The sequence below is a fragment of the Sceloporus occidentalis genome, unplaced genomic scaffold (assembly GCF_023333645.1).
Source record: "Sceloporus occidentalis isolate IW3139 unplaced genomic scaffold, rSceOcc1.0.p SCAF_5, whole genome shotgun sequence".
NCBI classification, from domain to species: Eukaryota; Metazoa; Chordata; class Lepidosauria; order Squamata; family Phrynosomatidae; genus Sceloporus; species Sceloporus occidentalis.
This window is the reverse complement of record NW_028316985.1, coordinates 7283215-7309269: the sequence shown is the minus strand read 5'-3', so window position 1 is coordinate 7309269 and position 26055 is coordinate 7283215. Positions and strand designations below refer to the sequence as shown.

General features: G+C 40.9%; 2 protein-coding genes across 5 annotated transcripts; one reads left to right on the top strand and one right to left on the bottom strand.

Annotated features, from left to right (window-relative positions):
• The first annotated feature begins 137 nt into the window (after positions 1–137).
• Positions 138–4670, top strand: LOC149311625 (UPF0669 protein C6orf120 homolog). The gene is made up of 2 exons (XM_089527490.1): positions 138–220; positions 2988–4670. The coding sequence occupies exon 2, from the start codon at positions 2993–2995 to the stop codon at positions 3551–3553; it is 561 nt and encodes a 186-aa protein (XP_089383616.1). The 5' UTR covers positions 138–220; positions 2988–2992; the 3' UTR covers positions 3554–4670.
• PHF10 (PHD finger protein 10) lies at positions 4642–25903 on the bottom strand. 4 transcript variants are annotated; one of them, XM_089527487.1, is made up of 12 exons: positions 25764–25902; positions 21464–21570; positions 20719–20849; positions 19195–19272; positions 18623–18756; positions 18356–18505; positions 16698–16807; positions 15288–15438; positions 13909–14061; positions 7227–7335; positions 6460–6648; positions 4642–4857 (listed from the first exon to the last, which is right to left on the bottom strand). In XM_089527487.1, the coding sequence occupies exons 1-12, from the start codon at positions 25830–25832 to the stop codon at positions 4772–4774; spliced, it is 1467 nt and encodes a 488-aa protein (XP_089383613.1). In that variant the 5' UTR covers positions 25833–25902; the 3' UTR covers positions 4642–4771. The 4 variants fall into 4 exon arrangements, with proteins under 4 accessions (XP_089383613.1, XP_089383611.1, XP_089383615.1 ...); XM_089527485.1 differs by having other exon boundaries at positions 19195–19278; positions 25764–25901; XM_089527489.1 differs by lacking the exon at positions 18356–18505 and having other exon boundaries at positions 19195–19278; positions 25764–25903.
• Between the last annotated feature and the right edge of the window lie 152 nt (positions 25904–26055).

Below are 26055 nucleotides of genomic sequence, written 5' to 3'. Positions count from 1 at the left end.
AAAGATCTTTTAAAGGGCACAGTGTGAAGAACTCCAGCAGCAGCATTGTGAAGCAGTGTCGATGGATACTCGGAAGTCGCTCATCCCCATCGAGGGGTGTGTCATTCTAAATCCCCGCCCACTCCGGAAGTCTCGCGAGAAGCGCGACAATGGGCGTGGCTTGAGGAGGATGGGCCTAGTCGCGGTGGCGGTTTCCTGTCAGTTTCGTCGAAGGCGAAGGGTGAGGAAGGTTATCCCGGTTTACGGTGCCGCCTTCTAGAATTCAGGGCTTTGCCGCTCAGGGAAGGCGACTTCGAGTTCGGCTGCGTTTATCCTGGAGAGCAGCGGTCCCCACACTGGGCCCTTTCCTTTAAGAGGTTTTGGACTCCAACTCCCAGGAGCCTCAGCCTCTTTGGCCAGTAGCCAGGGATTCTGGGAACTGTAGTCCCAAATCATTATTATTATTCTTATTCTTATTAAGCTTTAATGATAGAGCACTGTAAATTTACACAGCGCTGTAGATAGAGTCAGTTAAAGCAGATAAGACAAACCTGCCTTTGGTGTGTATAAAAGAATATGATGAGATACATATTAATACACATTAGCATTAAATAATAAAAGGTAGCAAGCAGCAAATGAAAATGAACCTAGATCACAGGCAGAGTTTGAGGACCTATAGAGAGGAGGCATTGAGAGTGGGCTCTGGAGAGCAGGGTTCGAACCCAGGCCCGGCTGTGCAGGAGACCTTGGCCAGGTCACACTCTCTCAGCCTCAGAGGAGGGCCAAGGCGACTCCCTCTGGGGAAGTTTGCCAATGGCACAGCCCACGGTCGCCATAAGCGGGCAATGACTAGAAGGCACACAAGAACTCCATCCCACAGGGCCCCTGGCATCTGTCGCTTGGCCAATGGGCACAATCTGTGGTTGCTTGACCAGAGGAACAAGCCCTGCCAGACAGATCACTTATGGCCAACGCTTTGTATTGTGCCCAGAAGCTGATTGGCAGCCAGTGAAGGGATTTTAATACAGGTCTTATATGGTCAGATCTAGGTCTTCCGGTGACCAATCTGGCAGCCGCATTTTGAACCAATTGAAGCTTCCGAACTTGGTGCAAATGTAGCCCCATGTAGATGAAGGGAATGCTGTGGATATAGTATATCTTGATTTCAGTAAGGCCTTTGACCGGGTTCCCCATGATATTCTTGCAAACAAGCTAATAAAATATGGGTTAGACAAGGCAACTGTCACATGGATTTGTAATTGGTTGACTGGCCGAACCCAAAGGCTGCTCAACAATGACACCTTTTCATCCTGGAGAAAGTGACCAGTGGGGTGTCCAGTGGGGCTCTGTCCTGGGCCCAGTGTTATTCAACATCTTTATCAATGACCTGGATGACAGAATTGGGAGCATACTTATCAAATTTGCAGATGACACCAAATTAGGAGGAATAGCTAATACTCCAGAGGACAGGATCAAGATTCAAAATGACCTGAATAGACTAGAAAGCTGGGCCAAAGCTAACAAAATGAAATTCAACACAGAGAAATGTAAGGTATTGCACTTAGGGCAGAAAAATAAAATGCACAGATATAGGATTATGGGGGACACCTGGCTGAATGAAACTACGTGTGAAAGGGATCTAGGGGTCCAAGTAGACCACAAGTTGAACATGAGTCAACAGTGCAATGCAGCAGCTAAAAAGGCCAATGCAATTTTAGGCTGCATCAATAAAAGTAGTGTCTAGATCAAGAGAAGTCATAGTGCCACTATATTTTGCTCTGGTCAGGCCCCACCTGAAATAACACTGTCCAGTTCTGGGCACCACAATTCAAAAAGGACATTGAGAAACTGGAGCCATGTGTCCAGAGGCGGGCGACTAAAATGGTGAAAGGTCTGGAAACCATGCAGCACGATGAGGCGAGACTTAGGGAACTAGATAGGTTTCACCTGCCTTCTGGCGTAGGACCTGCCAACAGTGTGATGTGCCCGGGCATTGCATGTGCTCCGTTGTGCTGGCATAACCCCTTGGCTGTGCTGGCTAAGACTGCTGGGACTTGCAGTTGAGGAACATGTGGAGGTTGCATGATTCCTATCCATTCCTTGGATCCACGTTGCACAGCAAATGCCTGTCTCCTTGATAGTTGTAACTTTCAGCAAAGGTCTGTGGCTCCTTCTGAGGATGGGCTGCCAGTCCCAGCAGATGTAGCCACTGGCGAAGGATACTGGGGCTGCAGTCCAACCTTTGAGGAGCTGCTTGTTTCCCACCATTGGTTTAGGTTGTACTTTAGCTGATACAAAACCTGGTTTTCCTCTTAGTAGCAGGGAGATAACTGCGTTTTTGTTTGTATCTACAGGGAAGATTTGTTCAATCTGCATAGGAGCCATTCTCTTCACATGATGCAGAAAAGCAGGCCTCTACACAGCTCTTACAATCCAGTTTCAATCATTCTTAACCAAGGCTGATTTCTCATCCTTTCTAGGAAAGCATTTTCCTAGGTTTTGTAGGTCTCATATTTATGTGAACTGCAATTAGATATTAGGACCAAAATATACACAGTAATGTGGGATTTGCACCACGTGAGGTTGACTCTTAATTCCATTTGAATGCATTAGTTGCCTATAGAAATGGTCAGCTCTGTGTTTTCATGTGGTTGCACCTTTGGAACTTATGAGATAGTAATAAAATCTATAAAAATGTTGTCGTATAGTGTCTTAAACACAATGGTGTAAACTTGAATCTGTTGTTGTGTGCCTTCAAGTTGTCTCCAGCTTATTACGATCCTGTGGTGAACTTATCTCAGGGTTTCCTGGGGCTGAGAGTGTGTAACTTACCCGCGGTTTACATGGCCACGCAGGGGATTGATCCCTGATATCCAGTCATCCACTCTGAAATCACTACACCATGCTTGGCTATGTACCATTTCATAACTGTTCCTATGAGAACCTAAATCTCATTCTTTGAAAGTATTGGTTCCATGTGACACGAGTTCATTCTGTATCCAACACAGGGGAGATGGCCACTCGCTGCAAGAGATTACTATTGATGCTGCTTGCTTTTCAAGGCCTCCTAACGGCAAGTGCATACAACGAGGACGAAGAGATACCTGAAGAATGGCTTCTCTTGCATGTGGTTCGCGGTCCGATCGGTGCTGGAAACTACAGCTACTTAAGACTCAACCACGAAGGGAAGATAGTGCTTCACATGCAGAGCCTGAAAGGAGACGCAGACTTGTACGTCTCTGACGTGACCCTTCACCCCAGTTTTGACAACTATGAATTGCAGTCTGTAACTTGTGGCCAGGACATGGTTTATATACCTGCGCACTTTCACCGCCCGGTGGGAATAGGGATTTATGGTCACCCTTCTCACCGGGAGAGTGAATTTGAAATGAAGGTTTTCTATGATCCAACAGCTGTCGAATCTCCCTTTGGAGGTGGCTCCTATAATCCGGAAGAGATGGACACGAGCCAGAAGCATCGCCGTTCAACAGAAGATGACTCTCAGGATGAAGAATCGGTCTTCTGGACTATACTGATTGGAATACTCAAGCTAATACTTGAAATTCTCTTTTAGATTTATAGGTAGGCAACTGCTCTCTTGAGTACAATTGAACAAAGACTGGTCTTTGAGGATTCGTACTAACTGTGGGGCTGGGGGAATAAAGCCATAATTAATTTTATATTGTAATTAACCCACAGAGCTACATACGCCGCAGCATTGCAGTATTTTTACAGCGTCCCCTTAACTGATCAGGGTCAAAAACAAATAGTATAACGACTTTGAATAACATTTATTTTCTATATAAAGGTTTTCAGAACTTTAGAAATACGAATCTGCATCCAGTATTTCACTACATTTCAATTATAAATGCTATATAATTTTTCTTTCATATAAAGAGTGGAATAGGACTCAGTTCATTTTAAACGTTTTTGGAATGTGAACTGAGTTACATATCTTGGCTGTTAGTCCCAACTAGAGTAGACTAAATGAATCAATTATGGAACAGTGAGTCAGAATACGGGTAAAACATATTGACTGAATGGCTCTATTCCAATAGTAGTCCACAACTGCAATATGCCACTACTGTTACTTGTTTATAACTCCTGGGTGGCAGATAGGCATGTATCTAGTCTGCACGCATAATCTGGCAAAGGAAAAACAAGAGTTGAAAAGGATCTCAAGTCATCTCAGCCAACCACTGCAGCCATCCACAGCTGAAGCCTCCTTAAACATACATTTAAACCTTGTTTACAAGCCTCCGATAAAAAAGAGCTCACTACTACCAGGGTGGTTTGCTCCACTGGCAAACAGCTGTAGTTGTTTCTTTTCTAGAATTAAGCATTTATCCCCAAGCACATTAACAGCTGGACTTGACAGATCTAATTACTGTATCATGTTTAATTCAGCCGGAAAGAGGTAGCTTGTGCAAGAGGAACATGGTCTGAAGATGACGGGCTTTTCTGCCGAAGAACACAAGTGGCTGCTATGCAATATACCTGCTGTGCAGCTTTTTTAAAATACAAAAGTGACTGCTGCGTAGCTCTGAATCCTTTTAACAAATTATCTGCTGACGGATAAGAGAGACTATTTCTCCTCTGTCTGGGACTGCCATTTGCAAAGCAAAGCTGTGAAGAGAACGTACCCAATAATCTTCCCCACTGTACTGAAATTAAAAACTTTATTTGGTGAACAGTGTTTTCAGTGGTGTTTTTCCTTATACAGAGTGGTAGGTAAAATAGCACCAAGCTTAGCACTTGTTTTTGTGCAGTTTAATAGAGGATGTAACTCTTTTTATCCTTCTTTGCTGTTCTTCCCTCTTTTCCCTCTGCTCCTAGGTGTTGGAGGCTGCCGTTCACAACAGTCACAAATCCAGCGACCTGCAAAATAAGAACGGTCACTTAAAAGGAGCCCCCCAAAAATCTAACAGTATAAAAAGATTGCTGAAAGCACTGGTTTAGGGCAGGGAAGGAAACAGGTGGGCACCATGGCTGGAATTCATTGATCAAATGCAAAAACTAGGGCAGTGGTTCCCAAACTTTGGTCCTCCAAATGTTTTGGACTTCAGCTCCCAGGATTCTTGGCTTTTGGCCATGATAACTGGGGTGTCTGGGAGTTGAAGTCCAAACATCTAGAGGAACAAAGTTTGGGAATCATTGAACTAGGGTTATGATTCCATACATTGTTTGCATTCACAACTGCAATGTTTTCAATACTGCAGGGAGCTCTGGTGGCGCAGTGGTTAAATGCCAGTATTGCAGCCACAAGGTTGTGTTTAGGTCCACTCAGCCTTGCATTCGTCTGTAGGTCGCTAAAATGAGTACCCAGCTTGTCAGGGACAATTAGCTTACACACTATAAATCACTTAGTGATGGCTTAGTTCACTGATAAGTAGTACAGAAATGTTATTGCTATTGCTACTATACAGGGCTTGTAAAAGTCCTCCCCAATCCTGACTTACTGGGCAGCAACCTCTGCAAGCAACAGAGGCCTGTTCTCTTCTTGCAGTCCCTCCTCATACTAGAGATCACTTTTGGGAAGGGGGTGGAAACATTGGTCTGCTGTGCCCTGATTGACAGGAGAACAGATTTGATCAGTCTCCGCAGTTCATGCCCAGTATGTTAGGATATGAGGGTTGAGCCAATACTACTTAATTAAGTAGCTGATCTAGAATCTTGGCCAATTTAAGTAAGGTTGCAATCTGTGCACTCTTGCAAACAGCTATTTTAGCACTTAATTTCAATCACACATGGTTCAGAATAAGCTGTATCCCCCCGCCTCAATTCTCATGCAACTTAAAAATATATTTCAAGAAAGCTGAGATTCCATCCCTCAAAATGTCCTTTTATTTGTGTTACTCTAATCATATACTGATCAAATGTACTCTGGTGTGTGTAAGAGAGTGAAAGAGAGATGAGACACTGGCAAATAAGTTCAGAAAGAAATCTTAGATGCTGAACCATCCAAGGTTGTTTAATTGATAGAAACGGTAGTGCCTCTTTCCACTAGGATTCAATAGTCATGTTTTTAAAACTAAACACAGCCCTCAAGATTTAAGGAACACACTTAATTCATTACTGTAAGTAAATTTGAGATGATTAGCAGCAACACATTGCTCTTGGATAAATTTAGAAAGGGAGTGAATACTCTAAAATGGCAAAGTTCAATGCACTGTCTTTATTCAGCATAGAATTATGTTTAGCGTATAAATAATTTGGTATAATTAGTATATTATATCCCTGAATAGAAGAAATTAAAATTTCCATTATTGACACAGAAGGGTGTACCTGCAGTTGTTAATAACAATTACCACCCACATTTCTTACTAGATTCACACAACTTGATGGATTTACTAGATTTGCCTTTTTTAATGTGAAATTTTCATGTCAGCATCTTTCCAGGAGGAGGTGAGAAGAAAGCTTATCCTCCATTCATTTTCAACCTCAGTTTAGTCCCTGAACAAAAGTAACTTATGTAATTACCTGAGGGGATAGCACCAAGCCCCACACAAAAGGTATGATAGCCACGGTCACAAAGGTCACAGAACATCATTTCCTCCTCATGGTGAGGCTGCCCACATATAATGCACGTTTTGCACTCCATACATTGCCAAGGGTAGGTCTTGATTATCGCCACAAGCTCTGAAGACATGTCCAGACAGGAAGGATGGCCTAAATCAAAACCAGGATCATTACTAGAATGGTAAAATAAAGTTCCTTTAACAGAAATAATTTAACAATGGATTTTACAAAACACTATCGTCATTCCAGAGTATTAAGAGATGCCAACTGGAAACTTACATGACCTTTATGTATTTGTAAGTGCTGGCACTACAATGCTTTGCAGTGAATTCTGGGACTCCCAATCCCCACTTTCTGGGACTTTCATGATCCATACATGTCTCCTAAACTAGGAGCTATATAGGGACCATGAATACATAACAGTCACAACTCCAGGTTATGCATTCAAAACTGCCATACAGGATTCTAGCTGACATACAGTAAACCTGTATCTGCTTGGTTTGGTTCCAGGAACCCACAGGGATACCAAAATCTGTGGATGCTCAAGTCCCACTAAATACAATGGAGGAGTAAAATGGTGTCCCTTATATAAAATGACAAAATCAAGGTTTGCTGCAACACATTTAAAACTTAAAAGATTTAATTTGATTCAGTATTTTACCCCCCCCCCCCCATGGTTTATAATTTTAAATACTAAAGAGATATCTAAAGCAGACTCTGTTACTTACCGCTGTTCTCACACTGGGAGCAGTGTATAAGGGCTTCAGCCTTCCCTTTCTTGTTGGACTCCTTACCCTTCAGACAAATTCCACATATAGCATTTGGAATGGCCTTTTGCTGGAAGGTTAGAAGAGGGCTATAAATTCATTCCAGAAGAACTGATACAGGCTTTTGTTTGTAAAAAAGAAGCTCCTGATTTTTCAATTTCTACAAATTAATGGGTCTTTTCGGGAGATGTGAATCAAAGGGGGATGAGGACAAATCAAGAATCATTGATTATAACAAAGAAATTGGGAAAAGAAATGAACAGAGTATTTAAAGTATGTGCACAGGGAACTACACAAATATTGTACAGATCATACCCCAGCCTAAGAAAGCATATGAAAATCAAACTAATTTGCCAGAATCTTGTATCACCTTTTACTTAATGTAACTTTACAAATACTAAGCTAAGCAGTGCTAAGAAAACTTGTTAGTGAATTGTGAAGATGCGTATCGGACAACAGCAAAAGCGCCCGATATGCATTGGGACTGATGTGTCTGTAATCAGTGCGCAGGAACTTTAATGGCTCTGCTACATAATAATGTAACAGCAACGCTCTACTGGATATGGATGTTATGCAACAGCTGAATTCTTATTCCTGCATATGTAAATCTTTGTACACAACTGAGACCAGATTCCAGGCATTGCTTTTATCTACAGAAAGACAACAGAAGAGTGCTAAACACTCAATTGCACTGCTAAGTAGACTTATTTGTTTTATATGAAATCTGGCATAGCACTTGAAAGTGTAAGAAATGCAATAAGTAAGCATTTCAAAGTCAAACAAATGACCCATTTGGTCTATTCCTGCAAAGGAGGCCCTGATCTGCCAAGCCTCAGGAAAAAATGTCTCCAAGCACTGCAGACTCTTACGCATTCACATCTGTTTGTTATCATCTTATATGGATCACCTAAAGCTAGTTTTACATTGGAGAAAGGGAGCAAGCTGCAATCGGTACTTAGTTGTAGGAATAGGAAACACCTGTCCTCTTCCCAGTTCTAGTCCAATGTTTGAGCAAAGAACTGGCTTTACATGTGTCCCCAGCTGTACCTCACAAATAATAACTGCCTTCCTTTGTCCCCCTAGGAACTGAAGCTGCATATTTTGTTGGCATCACACTCCCCTGTTTTGTTCTTGCTCCCTTCCATGAGAAAACAGATGAAACTCAGGACAATCAGGGATATTATATATACTGTGGGAGTCCTCCTAATCCAAGACCACTAACAAGGCTGCTGTTCATACTTTTCAGTAAATAGGACATCAGTGTTTATCTTTTTAAAGAACTCCAGATATTTCACATCAGTTTCCGATCAATATGTTAATGGTAGTTTCTATAAATTACAAAAATTAAATGTTGGATAAACGATATGCAATATATATATGTTCCACATATGTTAGCCAACTTGGATCCCACTTTGGGAGAAAGGCGGCGGGATAAAAATAGAAATAAATAAATGTTTGAATCGCTGTTGGGATGCAATCTTTTCAATAATTAGACCAATGAAAGTATTTGAAGTTTTTTGCTTTGTTTTTGTTTGTTTAAATACATTTTCATGCCAAAGCTTACAGGAAACAATTCATACTTGCTTTTTATATTTTGAAAGGAAAAACCCTTGAACTGTAGCTAATTCAGCAAACATACTACCCTCATCATTTACTGTTGTCTATTCTGCAAATCAATTTTTTTAAAGTCACAAGTGATATTATGTTGGTTAATTTGGTATCTAAACTATAGTCGTCTGTAAACAATACCAAAATTATTGGTACAAGCCTTTCCTTTACATCCCACCCTTTATATAGGCCAGGGATCATTGGAAGGTTTTGGTCTTCCTATATCTGCAGTCAATAGGTACTTGTCTATAAGAAGTGTTCAAATGCTGTTAAAGAAGGATATTGATAAACGGGAGCATGTCCAGAGAAGGGCAACAAAGATGGTCAGAGGCCTCATGACCATGCCCTAAGAGGAATAGTTTTAAAAGATAGGGATATTTACCCTGGAGAAGAAACAACATGACAGCCATCTCCAAATAAACGAAGGGGGAATGAAGCAATTTTGTTTTCTGGTAGGCCAAAGATTAGGACCTAAACTAATGGGGTCACTGTTTGACAGTGAAACAGACTTAAATCAGATGGTGCATCTTCCTTTGTTAGAACTTTTAACTATCAGCAATGTTTGTAGCAACGGATTGCCTGCACTGATGAGGTTGGATTAATTTACCTTGGCAGCACCTTTTAAATCTGTGATACCTCTATCTTGGTGCTCCTTCCCATGTGATGTTGGCGCATGGAGGTTTACAAGTGTGACTTTGTTTGCTTCGTATCAGAGTAACTGTAGACTACAGGGAAACCAAATGGACCCCAGTCTTTGAAAGAACTGCAAGTTGGCAGGACTTTACTACTAAGCTAAGAAGGAAAGGTGGGACAGCTTTTCAAAAATGTGATTCGGAAAGATCCCTCCAGCTGGCCTTCCAAACAGTGCTAAATGGATACTCTTGCCAAATTATCTGGAAGTAGTAATGCACTGGTCTAATTATTTTTTATGTAATTGAGAGCTGATCTATAAACCAGATTTACCAAATGGGGAACAAAATTAAGTTCTTTTATACTCAGAATTGAGTAAAATGGAAGTGGGGAGGAATACTCCCTAAGCCTGATATTTTTTAAAAAGTGTTTAATCTAATAATGCTATTTTATATTGCTATTTCCTAAGAACCTGAAAGAACTAACACTTCAGGGGAAAAATAATTACACACTACTTTATATTAGCCTGATTTCAGATATCTGAAGTTATTAATCCATATTTTAAAACCTTGGGTAGCAGAGTCTTAATTTGCTTGGCCTCCAGAGTTTTCTTTAAACATCCACAAGGCATTTTATAAGCAGCTCTTTTCCAAAAAGATGACAGAGGCATTCAGGAATAGTTTTTGCTTATTTATTTTTTTTAAAAAAGCATAGTCCACCTGTTTTATACATAAATATAAATCAAATGATAAAAGGAGTCTAACATTCACAAATATCTCTACGAAATAATAAATACCATGGAAGTGAAAACATACATATAAAATTCTTCTACTGGCTATTCTACTCCTACTTGTATACCTTTTTATACCCTGCTCCGCCCAGCAAAAGGATTACACCTCATTTCTGCAGTGTTCATCCTACTGCAGTCTTACATTCTACTGGTAACGTTCCTTGTGTTTTAAGCTATATCAATATAGAGAAAACCGCAAGTGCACTTTTCTAATCTTCTTACCGTCTTTATAGTCTTCTGCTATGGGATAAGTGTAAGCCAACCCCCTCTCAGTCACCTCCAGCTAGACTACCTGTGAATTGCTCCTTCTGTGTTGTGTTATGTGCTGTCAAAACTTTGATACAGTCTAAATGCTGAACACTGCACCATTTACTAATAATTCTTCCCTCGGTTCCCAGTTCCACAAACCAAAGAGTAAATAGTCACCAGATACTAATTCAATGAACCTCCCAAAACTTGGAATGTTCTCCTATAAAAATGAAATACAAAGGAAAGCCTATTCACATTTCAAAGCAATTCAAATGACTTTGGACAGAAATAAAAATGGCTTTGTGGGAACATTGGAAAACACTGTCTGCCAAGCTGCTGTCCTTGTCATCTTCAACTGAACAAAAGAGGATGAGGGCAAAGATTTCCTACTGAACTACATTTTAAGATGAAGGTTGCACACAACCTGATTAAATCCCACCAAAGACACAGAGCCATTTAATAGGCAATATTCCTGGTTCAACAAACCACGGTTTGCTGAAACAAGAGCTAATGATGTCTGTTAATGCTTGACTTTGGATGAGATTTTCAGGTCTGTTAAACTATTTCCCTGGTTTGCATACTATGGGAACCTGTGCATCGATAAACTAAGAATTCTCCTCTGCAGCTGGACAAGCAAGAGAGAAGCAAAGATGGAGTGGCTGAGCACATTACCTGCTCCCAATTCAATAAACCATGGTTTGTTGGACCATCAATGTAATAACTCAATCAGATCACTGGAATTTAAGCTGCTAAAATGTGGTTAACCCTAAGCATCTGTTTCCAGAGATCACACTGTCAGAAATAAGGCCTTCCTATTTTCACAGCAAATGTGAACAAGAGAATTCTGGGATGGGGCGAACGGTGAGTGGGATGATGTCAGGATTGCAACCCAGTCTCTTGCTTCATGCTTGACTTACCTATGTGCAAATCTCCCTTACTCTTGAGAAAAGAATACTGCATGTACAACTGTAACTGTCAGTCCTTCATCAGTCAGAGTAACACATAATGGCTGCTGAGGAATAGCACATGGGGAATCTTTCCCCCATTAAGAGACAAACAAATGATTTAAAAGCTTAATGAAAAAGAAGCTTGCCTATTTAAAAACGGAAATATGATAAGTCCACTTTAATACTTGCTTTCCATGGCATATTAACATTATGCTTGCATATCCTAAATGTTCTTTCAATTAAAATGAAAATTGCAATCTAAAGATTATTTTAGGATGATATCTGAGCAGTGGATGCTGCCCAATCAAATCTGTATGTTCCTGGCAACAGCTGCTAAGGTCCCATTCATATGTTTACTTAGGCACATGATGTATCAATACCTGTTACAGACAGTTTAGCAATTTACGGTAAAGTTACTAATGCCTTAGTAGTTTCATGTAATAAAATATATCATGTGTTTTAAGAATGAAAAAGTGCCATAATAGGGGAGTGAAGGGATTCTCAAAGTAGCTTATACTGCCTTCCTGGAGGCAGTGAATTGGGAGTGTATAAAAAAGTCCCACTGAAACAAATGGTGGCTGCAACAGGGCAACAAAACACACATTTCAGGGGGCTTCCAGAGGATAACTCTCCAGTAGGCCGCTGGCTGCATTACTAAATTATTTATGGTTATGAATCATGGTCAGGAATCAAAGTCCTAATTTCCCCACCCAACCTCAAGAGATATTGTATCTTCAGAAGCCAAGAGCTTTATAGCAATCAGTTCTTGATGCTGTGCCTTCCAGTAGAAGACCACCCAAACATTTGCTGTATGTCATAAACTTTGTTCATATAATACCTAAAGTTCAAAAACACTACAATGCCATCTCAAGCTATTTCTTTGGATTACATAAATTACTGGCACGTGTTTGATTCTGCAATAAAATAAACATTTTGCAATGTATGTAAAAATAGGTGCATTCTGCTAACGATTCAATCTCTCACTTACATCCCTTATAAATATTTTCTGAAAAGAGATAAGACTGACACCTAACATTTCTGTAACACAGTCTAATATCATGTAGTTATGTAGTAATTAAACAGTAATTTCTCAAAGCCTTTTCCAATGAAAGCTGTGGAACACTAATAGGAAATCTGAGTGCATTTTGATTTTTTAAAAAATCACAAAGTTGAGTAAGTGTTCACAGAACTTTAAAACTATGTTATTTGTGCCACACAACTTCTCACACTAAACACTGTGTAACGACCTTTTCTGGCCATTTAGAATTAACTTTCTTCCTGTAACTTTTGCAGTACACATCCCTGACATTCTAATCACAGTATAAAGCAAATCTTCCACTGGTTTCAGAAGAAACCAAATGGTTTATTGCTTATTTTCCTTTACTTCAAAACAAAATTCCACTGAAATAGGATAGTACATTTCTTCCTAAACTGAAATGCCATCAGTAATACTGATGATTAAAATACTGAATGTAATAATCATTGCTTGAAATACAATAATGTTAAGTTCTGGGCGAGTTTAAAATACAGAGATCTGGGACCTTGGAATAGTGTATTTTCTTCCTCAACTCCAATGAGATCAGGAGCAGTCTGGGGCCAATGTCTCTCTGCTCCTTCACTTTACAAATAATGTGACAACCAAACCATAGACCTTACTTTTGAGCACAGAATCTTCTCTAGATTTGCAATACAGAACTGCTTTTTAAATTACATAATCTAGTATCAGGAATTTTACATCGCAAGGTCAGGTTGATTCCATAGCTTCCGACCCTCACTAAATGCAAAGGAGAGGGAGAAACTATTGCCTGAAAGGGGTTTAATTAGGTGAAATGAGTTTCCCCTACAAGCAAGCACTGCTGTGCTCCTGAAATTGTCTTCCAGCTTCCTCCACGTTTTATAAGTTTTGTTAATGTTACTCTTAACAAACTATATTCTAGATAGTTATGTTTTTCACCTGGAAAACTTAACACAGTATATATTTATGCAACGTTTTAGCTAAACTGTACAGTGCCAGTCCAGTGCCACGCTGAGGAGCAAGCTATTTAAAACTAAATCCCAGCTTCATATCTGAAATGTCACTGTCGACCCTTGGAAGACAGTGAAAGAACAAAACCTCCCCCTCTGCAAACTGAGGTGGGGAAGAACCTCTTTTTTAAAAATCAGTTTTTCAGGCTGCAATCGCTTAGGAACCAATTTGGGTACAGAAAATAGAAGCCACTCCACAGCCAGGGTAACAACAGTAAGGCCCCAAGTAAAATAAAGCAACAGGAAGTAAGGAAGCAAATAGGAATGCACAACAGGAGAGTAGCTAGTCAAGTATAGTAAGCAGAAGTTCCACATTTCTGAAAAACAAAGTTAAACGTTTCAAGGAGAGAGGCTGGTCAGTAAAGAAGCTGAGTCAGGGGCTTTTTTCTTCTACCTTGTACCCAGGAACCGATTTGGATACAGATCGTTTGGAACCCTCTTTTCTTGGAGTAGAATTTCTCTCTCGTGTTTTTTGTCTTCCCTGGACAGGTTCATCCTGATTTTCAAGAGTGACTTCACCTTCAGAGACATTGCCAGAGGAATTGTCCTAGAACAAAAACAGCACCATTGCATTTGCTTACAATGGCCAGCAAAGAACAAACAAGACCTTTCTAAATTTGGAAACCACATTCTCATGTAAAATGCCAGAGCGCTGGATCGTGAAGTTCCTCAATTAAAGGAATGACAGTCTGACTTACAATCCATTGATCTGCCAATGGAGCACCATTTCACACATTTAAAAAGATATGAGAAGGGAGGAGGCATCAAAACTGGTGTTCCAATGCCTGAGATCTAACCCAATATTAACAGAGCAGCAAGTGCTACCAGTATATAATTTCAAAGCTTTTAGTCCTCAATCTATTATTTAACAGGTTAATGCTTTCCAAGGCTGCTTCAGAATTAATCCAGTTTGACACAGCTTAACTGTCATGGCTCCATCCTATGAATCCTGGGATTTGTAGCTTTGTTGTGGGACAAGAGCTCTCTGACAGAGAAGGATAAATAGCTCACAAAAATACAAATCCCAGAATTACACAGCACTAAACCATGGCAGTTAAAGCCATGTTAAACTGAATTAATTCTGCAGTGTAGATGCAATGCTAATCTGCATTTCTTACTTGTTTGGAAGAAACAGCAGGCATACAGATAACATTATGACTTTTTAAAGTCTCATCTGATTTAAGTTTATAAATTACAATACAGTCAAAGCAATGTCATTTTCAGATATATAACAACTAATTGTAAGAACATAATGTACTGTATGTTGAAAATCTCAGTTCCATCTGCCATGCAGTTTATTGGCTTATCATGATTAATTCACAAACTGAATAGAATAACTAGGGCCCGTTACAGACCGCCCAAAAGGGGTGGTCTTGGGCCGCTGCCGGTTGCAGCGCGGGGAAGCCACTGCAGCCAAACCGCGCGCCTCCCCCGCGCTGTAAAAAAGGAGCGCGAAAATCACGCTCCTTCTGGCAACCCGGAAGAGACGTCGCAAGTGCCAAAGCACGCACTCGCGACGTCTCTTCCGGGTTTAGACGTCCAGACACTGCGCGTCTGTTACGTCAATGGCCACGCCCGTCTGTATAGGGCGCCGCCATCTTGCCGTACGGAAGCGCCGCCCCTCGCGCGTATTCCTGGCGCAACGACGGCACCACTTAGGCCCGTCTGTAAGGCGCCTAGCTTACAAAGTTGATTCACAATATGATCCTTTATATCCAGTATCCATCTGCTAGGGAAAAGGGAATAGACAAGCACAGATAGTATTTTACTCACTGAATTGCCTTTGATTTTCCGCTTTTCATCCCCTCGCTCTTCTGCATCATCTGAATCTCCATCGCTGTCCAAGGCAGGCAGCTCTGGATCTAAGGGAGGCTCATAGAGAGCTGTATTTAATGGCAAATATCGGAGCTCATCTGGAGAGTATCTGGAGTGAAGTAATTGTTTACAGTGTTGTATTTCATTTATCTATATATTTTGTTAAGCAACTGCATAGTGATCAAGAATACAGGCTAGCTCAAACTCAAAAGTACTCCTCTGTGTTCCACAAAAGGTCTCAGTAACTGTATAAAGACTGTTCTCTCTCTCTTTCTCTCATATTTATATTTACATTTATGTAAATATATATTTCAGAAGTATACAATATGTATTTTTAAGTGTAAAAATTTCACACAGTGCTGTCATGCTATTAAAATATTTGACTAGGGTGGGGTACAGACCGCCCAAAAAAGGCAGTCTGCCGGCGCCTTGTTTTGCTGTGCGAGGAAGCTGCAGCGGACAAACTGTGTGGCTTCCTCACGCAGCAAAAAGAACTCACAAAACGCAGATTCTTTTTGTGGTGCCGTTGTGACACCACAGTGTGCCAATGTCGCACTCGTGACATCACAAACGTCAAAATGGCTGCGCCCATCTGTACAGGGTGCCGCCATTTTGACATACTGTAAGCGACATCTTGAGGCAACCCTAGCATGTATTCCTTACGTGGTAAAAGGCCCATCTGTACTGGGCCTACATTGCACACAAAAGTCTACCCTGTATTATGATAAAGGTCAGAAGTAAGCCCAAGTGAGCTAAATGGAGCTTAACCCCAGATAAGTGTATTAGATGTCTAACATGCACATTTAGTACTGAATACTGACTACTAGCTTACCTTTGTGCTCTGCATGCACACTCTAACAGTACCAAAATTTGTGACAGAAAACCAATGATCCAAAAAAGTACTACTTTGAATAGAGCTCTGAAAAAAATAGTTTTTTGGACCACACTTCCCACAATCTCTTCCAGGCTCTGGTTTCTAGACTGATGGTCTCTCCTGCACTAACAGCCTGCTGCTCTGATACTCTGAACTGAATCTAGCTCCTACAAAGATTTTTCAGAATACCAAATGTTGAGGATAAAATAACAAATTCAGAGGAATGCATACTTCAGAGGATCTGACTGTCAAATGGACAGAATACTGAACCTGACAGGCCCCTGAACTAGTCCAGGAAGGCAAATCTTACCCTTTATGGTCTCATGTTTTTTACAGAGACTACTAGTGCAGCTTTATCAAACTATCATTTTAAAAGTATCTCATTCCATTTATATGTAGCTGACCTTTTAAAAAGTTGTGTTTTCTTATACGCTTCCATGAACTACATTCCTCCAAAGCAGACTAATTAGAGTAAATGCATTTCATTATCATACCTTTTATAATATTCCTGAAACTGGCCAGGTATAAGGGCCACAGGATAAGGACTAACTTTTGTCCTTTCTGTAGGTAAGATTTTATATTTCCCTTGAGGCACCTGGATAACCTGCATTGTTATAAAAAGAAAAATAAGGAACACATTTTACAAACTGATGTGCTTTTCTATAACAAGTCAAAATATGATCAATACTATGATCTTGTCCATGTTCCAATGTATAATGTACCATGTAATCTTGGGGATATATATGAATGGTCCAATTCCCGCAATCCATTATGACCCAAAAGTGGCTCACACAACTGCTAACTAAAATCTCTGCATAAAAAAGTCAGCATTAGCATTCTGTGTCCTTACGCACATGCAAAATAATTGGACATGGGGTGTATATGTACTGATGCATTCAGATTATTTCCTAGATCATGTGGTCAGGTATATTCACAAAGGGGTCTTTCCACAAATGGGTATTTACAATTTGGCATTCCATTCCGCATTAAAAAATTTGGCTAGCAGTTGTTTGAATCAGGTTAAGGAGAGGAAGAATCAGGAGAACCACATCCGTACTCTTAATTTTCTTACATTTTGTGGCTGGGGAGAAGGCAAGGAGGAGAAAAAGCATGGCTCCAATTCATGTAAATAGTTAAAAGTTTATTAAATGGGGCTGTATTTTCCTATGTGTGCCTGTGTTTTCAAATACAAATTATCATATTTTCAGTCAGAGCTGTATACCAAATAAAATGTAAATAATGCATTTATAGTTAAAAATGAACTCAACTGAATTTTAACTTAGAAAACAAGGCTATTAGATGTTTTCCTTGCTTTTGCAAGCAAATGATCAGCAAACACAGCGTAAATGGAGAAATACATTAATAAGAAAAGGTAACTGCAGGTAAAAAGCCTATGGCTAAACCATCTTGAATACATCCACTCTCAAAACCTGGGCAAGTGAGAAGTGATCATAAATAAAAGTAAACCAATAAAATAACTTTTTATAAAATAAGTAAAATAAAATAAATTTTATAAAACATCAGAGAGCTTGGGTCCACAGTGATTTCAATCTAAGTGATTTCTAAACACAGCCAGAAAAACATCCAGCATGGCATAATGGTTTGGGCGCTGGCTTAGGATCCTGGAGACCAGGGTTCAAATCCTCGCTCAGCCATGGAAACCCATTGAGTGACCATGGGCAAGCCACTCTCTCTCAGCCTCAGAGGAAGGCAATGGCAAAAAAAACAAAAACCCCTCCATGATAGGGTTGCCATAGGAAACAACTTGAAGGCACACCACAAAAAACTGTAGACTGATGGTATAAACGGGGCTAGTCCAAAAGATAGTATGTTTGCTTTGAACACAGTATGGTTGTATCCAATGCTGTCATTTTACTAATACAAAGTTTATACTTCATGTAGGAACCCCATTTTTATTCTTATGTCAAATTCAATACTTGCTTCCCCAATTCATGGCAACTTCACTATGCCAGGTGTTGCCTGTGCCAGCTGCATGCCACTAGCAAAACTTGGACGTTCTTGGACTTTCCTGTCTAGGGGGAAATTACATATTGGATACAACCATGTTTCTCAAGAAAAATACATCTGATCGCTTTACTACAAACAAGAAGCTACCTATAGTCATTTGAGCAAGAAAGTTAAGCCATCCTACATGTGTCTGTAAATCAAAGTAGGCCCTTCTTTCTTCCATTCGTTCACGGTTTAAGTTGCTGTTGAACTCAGCAGCTTTCTTGGCAGCTTTCTTAATGTATTCCGGAACTTTACTTGCTTCAACTTTTTGTGTGTTCTGCTGTTGCATTTGCTGAAACAAATTTTTTGTTGTCGTCAATTCAATTTGCACAAACTTTGCCTCCTAAAAACATTTATTATCACGCTCTGTGTATTTAAAGATCTTAGGGAATTACATTTGTGAACTTACAGAATATTCTTTGTAATGATCAGTTATTCGTTGACGTTCTTTCTCTTGAAGTATAACAGAGTACTCAGCATGTTTGGCAGGGTATTCTTTAATCATGAGATCAATTACTTCATCGCTACGTAAGGCTGTCAGACCTAGAGTACATCAAATAGTTGAGCAATTTTGTAAAATGAAGACAAATATTAGCAGGAAGCAAAATTTTTAGTCTTTTCATTTTTGTAGCCATCATAGGTTATAGCATCAGTAAAAATGAACAGGTCTGCCAACTACACACTTATCCAAGGAATCAAAGTCTATGGCATGTCACAAATAAATTCTTGCAGCCAAAACAGGTATTGGTTTATACTGAATTATAAGTCAAGAGTACTGAATGGTAACTAAATCCCACTAATTCAATGGGCCTGCTCTACTTGTTTCTAGCAATAGGATTTAGAGCATCAGCTTCTGAAGGACAGCTTTCACATCTTCCAATAATTTTACCTCTGCAGAAGGCAGACACCTTCATTTTACTCTCTGGCAAAGACTTCTCAGTGTAATAAAAAAGAAATAAAAATGCTTTCTTGGGTCCTTACCTAAAGTACATTGTGTTTCTGTAATGACATTTAGTTCTCTGAGGTAGAGTTTCTCTTTGTGAGATAGATCTCTTCTTTCTAAATCTCCAGGAAAAGGGGAGGAAAAGTGGTAAAGGAAAAGGAAGTGTAAAGGATTCCCCCTAAATATAGTTAAATATACATTAAATTTCTTCAGATACTTGTATTCAAATGCTGCCACTACTTTCTCAGGAAGCAGTACTGTGCAGAACACGTGATTATTTGCCTTTCCCAAACCTGCCAAATCTTTGTCTGGAATGAAAAGCAGTAGTTCATCCAAATCTACTTTCCTTCAAACTAAAGAGAAAAGGCAAATCTATTTATACAAAAGGAGTATAAATTCCAGAAAGGTCTCTGCACAAATTAAGGACAGCTTCAAATGATGAAACAGGCAGCAGCATAAGAAATGTGAATGATGTATCCATTATTTTCTTGGTCTCCCCTTGTAACATATAAAATATGTATTCATAAATGTATCCACACAGGAACTCAAAATATGTGTGCTCATATATGTAGGAGGTGAGATTACACAAATGCACACAGTTGTTCTCTGCTTTGTCCATCTGCCAGCAGAACGTAACACTGCTGCTATAAGAGTTCTGTCTGCAGCTCTTCCAAATCTGACCCTGAGTATTGGGAGGCCTTCTAGATGAGATTTCAGGGTTCACAAGAATGCAAAGTACATCTGCTTGCATGATGCTGGACAGAATCCATTAGATCAGGTAGCAGGGGAGGAAAAGAACAAATCACTTGTATGTCCTCTTTTGCTTCTCGTCTGACAAACCTGAGCCACTGGATTATAAGACATTTTATAGAATATCTACATGACATATTTTCATTGAACTAGACAGAATAAATCTGAAATAGATCATGGACAGAATTTTTTGACCAATGTCTAAAGTTCTTCATAATCTTTAGAACATCCATGCTCAGAGACATATTAAGAATATCCTTATATTTCCTTTGTTAATAAACTGGTAACTTGAGCTAGAAACAGAATGACTTGGTCATGTTTATCAGCAACCTAAGGAAAGGAAGCAACTGCTATTGCAAGGAACAAACAGAAGATCACTTTGATTAATTTTACTGAAGGTTTTAAGGTATGAAAACAAAACCTCAAAACTTTCAAGTACTCAAAAACATTCCTTTTAGGAAGCCAAATGCCTCAAAACATATCTTTTAAAATGTCAACTTCTTTTTCATAAAGAGCAGCACAATGAGAAAATAATGAAAATCTATAGGCATTATTTTAATGAACGTAGTCTTAAAGACAGCTTAAGGAATTGTGCAGACTAGAGTAAAAAATTCCTATGGGGCAAAATCATAACCACTTGCACAATACCACAGCTTCAGACAAGCGTCTCTGCAAGAGTGGCAGTGTACCCCAGCCTTTATAGTCTGAACATGGAAGCAAGACCAATCTGTCACTGGACCCTGGGAACAGGCCTACATATTTAAAAGATGCACACATTTTAATTTGTAACATTTCAACCTTAACATGAATACCTGGATACTTTCGTTTAAAGGAGGTCACACCCAAATATTCACTGACTTGCTCTTGAAGCATGTAGTATTCTCCTGTTTCATCAGGTGGCCATTTGTATTCTATCAGATTTTCAGCTGGAAAGTAGCTAAAGCTAAACACAGAAAGATCAAGCTTGAAACAATCACAGTTTAACTCCACAGTATGACATTTCATCCCACAAGCAGGGTTTTCTGTCTCGTTATTGTTCTAGTCATATTATAAACCACTTGAGAATGCTTGGAGATAACTGTACCAATATTGTAAATAGACAAATAAATAAATAAATAATGTTGTCTTACTAGAAATGAACCCTCACGTACTATGATTCAACTGTTAGATGATAAAATGTCCCATTTTCAGGGCCAGTCTCCTGAAGATAATGTCTTTTTGTTGTTTTATTAAACCAAATTTCAGCTTTCTAGCAAAAGTGAGACTAGCTTAACCACTCTGGGATATATTTTTACCTCTCCATTTTAGAGGAGAAAAGCGCCAATGTCTTATTTACAGGTTTTTGTAGTGACCATTTCTGTACACCAAACTTCATAGATCTAGTTCATGAAGAAATATTCTAAGAATACCAGTATCTTCTGAATAAGCAAGTCCAGTCAGGCCAAGCATTTGTTAATGTTATAATTACATTTTTGTTGATGCATTCAGGACTTGCTAGGAAAGAATATATACTACAACAACCTTGAGAATATTTCTAAAAAACCCACAAAGTAATACCTGAGATCTTGGCTTGAAGTTTCACAACTGCGTGAACTGTCCCCTGAGCCCATCCGTCGTCTTTTAGATGGTTGGCTGCCATCGTTTGAATTTTCCTCTGTATCATCCTGAGACAAGAGCACAAATACTAAAATGCTGAAAACCTGTAATTCACTCATCACCAATGTGGAGTGTATTAAGCTTTTACATTTTAAAGGTCAGTACAGATTCTGGTTACATTAGAAACCTAAATCAAACATTCCAAACTATCTTGTTTTATGAAGTCTCTAGCCTTTCAAGAAACTGAGATACGAGGCAAAATAAGCAGTCACCAAACTACTAACCTGTTCCGCAAGAAGCAGGCATGGTACTGCCTGTCAATGTGTTAAATCAATAAATCAAACCCCTGACATTTGCAGGGACTTACAGTTTTGTAACTATAAAGCAACCCATTGGTCTCTGTAGTGCAAATACGTACTACCCTGGCTCCAACAGGCACAAGAATGTTCCTGTTCATTTCAACAGATCCTCCTTTTGTGTCATATTGGTGCCCTGGTTTGCTGTGCGAGGGAGCCACAGTGGACAAACCACGCAGCTCCCTCGCGCAGTAAAAAGAACCCGCAAAAAGCGGGTTCTTTCTGTGGCGCAGTTGTGATGCCGCAAGGGGCCAATGGTGCACTTGCGGCGTCACAAGGGTGCCAAGATGTGTGGATGCTAGGCGTCCGTCACGTCAAAATGGCGGTGCCTGTATGTACAGGCCACTGTCATTTTAATGCCCTCGTCACGTGCGAGGGGCGTCTGAAAGCGCCGCCCCTCGCACGTCATGACGGCGCCCCATAGGGCCCGTCTAGCCAGCACCATTGTCTTTCAGCCTGAAGTCCACCTTATATCCACTAACCCAGCAGTAAGCCTAACTACTGAGCTCAATGGCACTTACTTCTAAGTAAATATCTCAGGACTGCGTTGTTAGTTGACTTTAAAAAGAAGAAAGTAACTTCACATCAAAGATGGGAAGCCTTCCTTATTTGTTCAGAGACAACTGGTATCCTGGTTCTCAATAATGCACCAGAGGGAGCTGGGGATCTCCACTGTTTGAAGTGAAAAGATCATCCCACCATCCTCTTTATCCTCCCCACTTCTCTTCTGCCCCATCTCTCTTCTCTTTCCTACTGCTCTGAACCTCAAGGGCTGCATCCGCACTGCACATATAATGCAGTTTATCACCACTTTAACTGCCATGGCTCAACTGCTAGGGAATTCTGGGGATTGTAGTTCGGTGAGACATTTAGCCTTCTTTGACAGAGCTCTGGAGCCACGACCAGAGGGGATAAAAAAAAAGCCATCCCGCTCTGCCTGATGTCACACTGCAGAATTAATGCAGTTTGACACACCTTTAACTGCAATGGCTCCGTCTTAAATCCTGGAATTTGTAGTTTGTTCTGGTGTCAGTGGCCTCAGACAGAGAAGGCTAAATATCTCACAAAACTACATACCCCCAAATTCTATAGCCACGCAGTTAAAGGAGTGTCAAACTGAATTCATTGTGCAGTGCAGATGACTGGAGGTGCATCTACACAGTAGAAATAATGCAGTTTGGCCCCACTTTAACTGTCTGAACTTTTGAGTCCTATAGTTTGGGGAGGGGGTGACATCCGCATGTAGATGCAAAGAGGGTCACAAGAGTGAAAAGTCTTGAGAACCACTAATCTAGACGCTGTGCAAATAATGCAGTTTGACCCCACTTTCAAGTGGAGAGACACCAGCACTCTTTGGCAGGGAAGGCTAAAGACCTTGTAAAACCACAAATCCCAGGATTCCATCAGAGCTACAGAACTTGAAAGTGGGTCAAACTGCATTATTTCCACAGCATCTAGATTAGTGGTTCTCAAGACTTTTCACTCTTGTGACGCTCTTTGCATCTACATGCGGACGTCACCCCCTCCCCAAACTATAGGACTCAAAATGCTTTGGTCTAAAACACACTGCAGAAACAATCCAGATCATTTTAACTGCCCTGGCTCAGTGCTAGGGAACTCTGGGAACTGTAGTTTTGTGAGATATTTATCCTTCTGTGTCAGACAGCTCTGGTACTACAATTAACTACAATTCCTAGGATTTCCTAGCAGTGAGCCAGGGCAGTTAAAGCGGACTCAAACTGGATTATTTCTGCAGTGTGTTTTGGATCTTTGTTTGGTGTGTGTATTTTCCATATTTTAACATCTTAGAAGGAAATAGCTCTCCTCAGACAGAGGCTCCAAGAGCCCTCCTTGCTTTTCTCTTCTCCAAGTCTCATGTCCCCCTTGAGCAACTCTCATGCCCCCTTCAGGGGTCCCACCCCACCATTTGAGAACCCTTGCTGTAGAATAGATGCACCCTCTTTTCTACCACCAACACGAAGGTGCTTTGTTTGAATACTATGAAGATTTTAATTCTATTCCAAGGTTCACATGTTGCATGTTTTCAATTTGTATTCTTCTCATAAAGGGTAAACCACTATGAGTCCCAGTTTTTTGTTGTTGTTGTTGTTGTTGTTGGAGGGGGAAACACAGGACAAACAAATACACTAATTTTGTTGTTGTTGTGCCTTCAAGTTGTTTCCCACAGGCACCAGTGTAGCACAGTGGGTTGCGTGTTGGACCTTTGACTCTAGAGACCAGGATTTGAATCTCCACTCGGCGATGGAAACCCACTGGGGGACCTTGGGCAAGTCACACTCTCTCAGACGCAGGGGAAGGCAATGGCAAAGCTCCTCTGAACAAACTGTGCCAAGAAAACCCCAGGATAGGTAGTCAGAAAGGATCTGAAGGCACACTCCACCACCAAGGCAGCCTTGTCCTGGGGTATTCTTGGCAAGATTGGTTCAGAGGGGTTTAGCCTTTCCCTGAGGCTGAGAGAGTGTGATTTGCCCATGGTCACCCAATGAGTAAAGCATAGAACCATAGAGTTGGAAGAGACCGCAAGGGCCATCCAGTCCAATCCCATTCTGCCATGCAGGAAATCCAGATCAAAGCATCCCTGACAGATGGCCATCCAGCCTCTGCTTGAAGACTTCTAAGGAAGGAGACTCCACTACACTTTGACAAACAGCCCTTGCTCTCAGGAAGTTCCTACTAATGTTGACCTGGAATCTCTTTTCCTGCAGCTTGCATCCATTGCTCCATTGTGTCCTGTTCTCTGGAGCAGCAGAAAACAAGCTTGCTCTCTCCTCAATATGACATCCCTTCAAGTATTTAAATAGGGCCATCATATCACCTCTTAACCTTCTCTTCTCCAGGCTAAACATCCCCAGCTCCCTAAGGGTTTCCATGCCTGAGTGGCAAATTGAATCCTGGACTTCAGAGTCCTAGTCCAACACTTAAACCAGTACACCATGCTGGCTCTCATTATTATTATTATTATTATTATTACCATCCTGCTTTGTTGTGGTGTTGTCTGCCTTCGGTGACCCTCTCACAGGATTTTCTTGGCATGTTCCTTCAGAAGAGTGTTTGCCGTCCTTTGAGGCTGAGAGAGTGTGACTTGCCCAAGGTGGATTTTTATATTCGAGCAAGGATTCGAACCCTGGCCTGCAGACTCCTAGTCCAACACTTAAGCCACTATTTCAGGCTGGCTGTCATACTAGCAATAACCATTCTTATGCTTGGTGCGCAGAGGGATCTTGTAGCACCTTTGAGACTAACTGAAAGAAAGGTGTTTCCTGCCCAAGGAGCTATAGCGTCTCTCTACGTACTGATTCTAGAGACCGACGCGGCTATGTCTTTGAATTCTACCACTGTTATATTCATTATTATATATGATCATCACGTTGTTGTTGTTGTTGCTGTTGTTGTTGTGTGCCTTCCAAGTCCTTCCGACTGACGGCGACCTTCTCACTGGGTTTTCTTGTCAGGTTTCTTCAGAGGGTTTGTTTTTCCACATATTGCCATCCTAAATCACTATATTATTATTATTATTATTATTATTATTACTATTTGTAATCCCACTTTCCCCCAGAACTGGGGAAGCTCAAGAGAGGCGGCTTCAGAGTTTCAAAAGAACAAGACAATTGAAAAGACAGGGAGGGAAAAGGGATTGTAGGTAAAAAGGAAAGGCCTCATTCCGATCTGAAAGCAGCTGCTGAAAGAATAAAATGCATTGAATGAAACAAGGCCCCAAGCCCCTTGAAAAAGCAAGAGATGGCACTGGTTCCCATAATAACAACAACAACAACAACAACAACAACAACAATAGGAATGGCTGCCCCTTCCCTTCCCTTCCCTTCCCTTCCCTTCCCTTCCTTCTCTTGCCCGGAGGAGGGCCAGGGCCTGCTTGCTCTCCTCACCTTCAGAGACTGGGCTCCAGGCGTGGCTGGGTCGCTGTCGCAGACCCTCGGGGACAGGACGGCCGCCATCGCCGCTCTGGCCCACGGCCACCATTGGCCTCGCCCTCCCCTGCCCTATAGGCCCCGCCTTCCTCGCCTTGGACCTTCTGCGCTCCGCCACAGCGCCACCTGCAGCCTCGGAGGTCCTACTGCAGCGGAGCCGCCCCGTCTCTCCTGGCCCGCTCCACGGCGCCACCTGCAGCTCCAGGGTGGCAGCGCAGGCTCTGAGTGAAAGGGAGCCTCTGGTTGCACC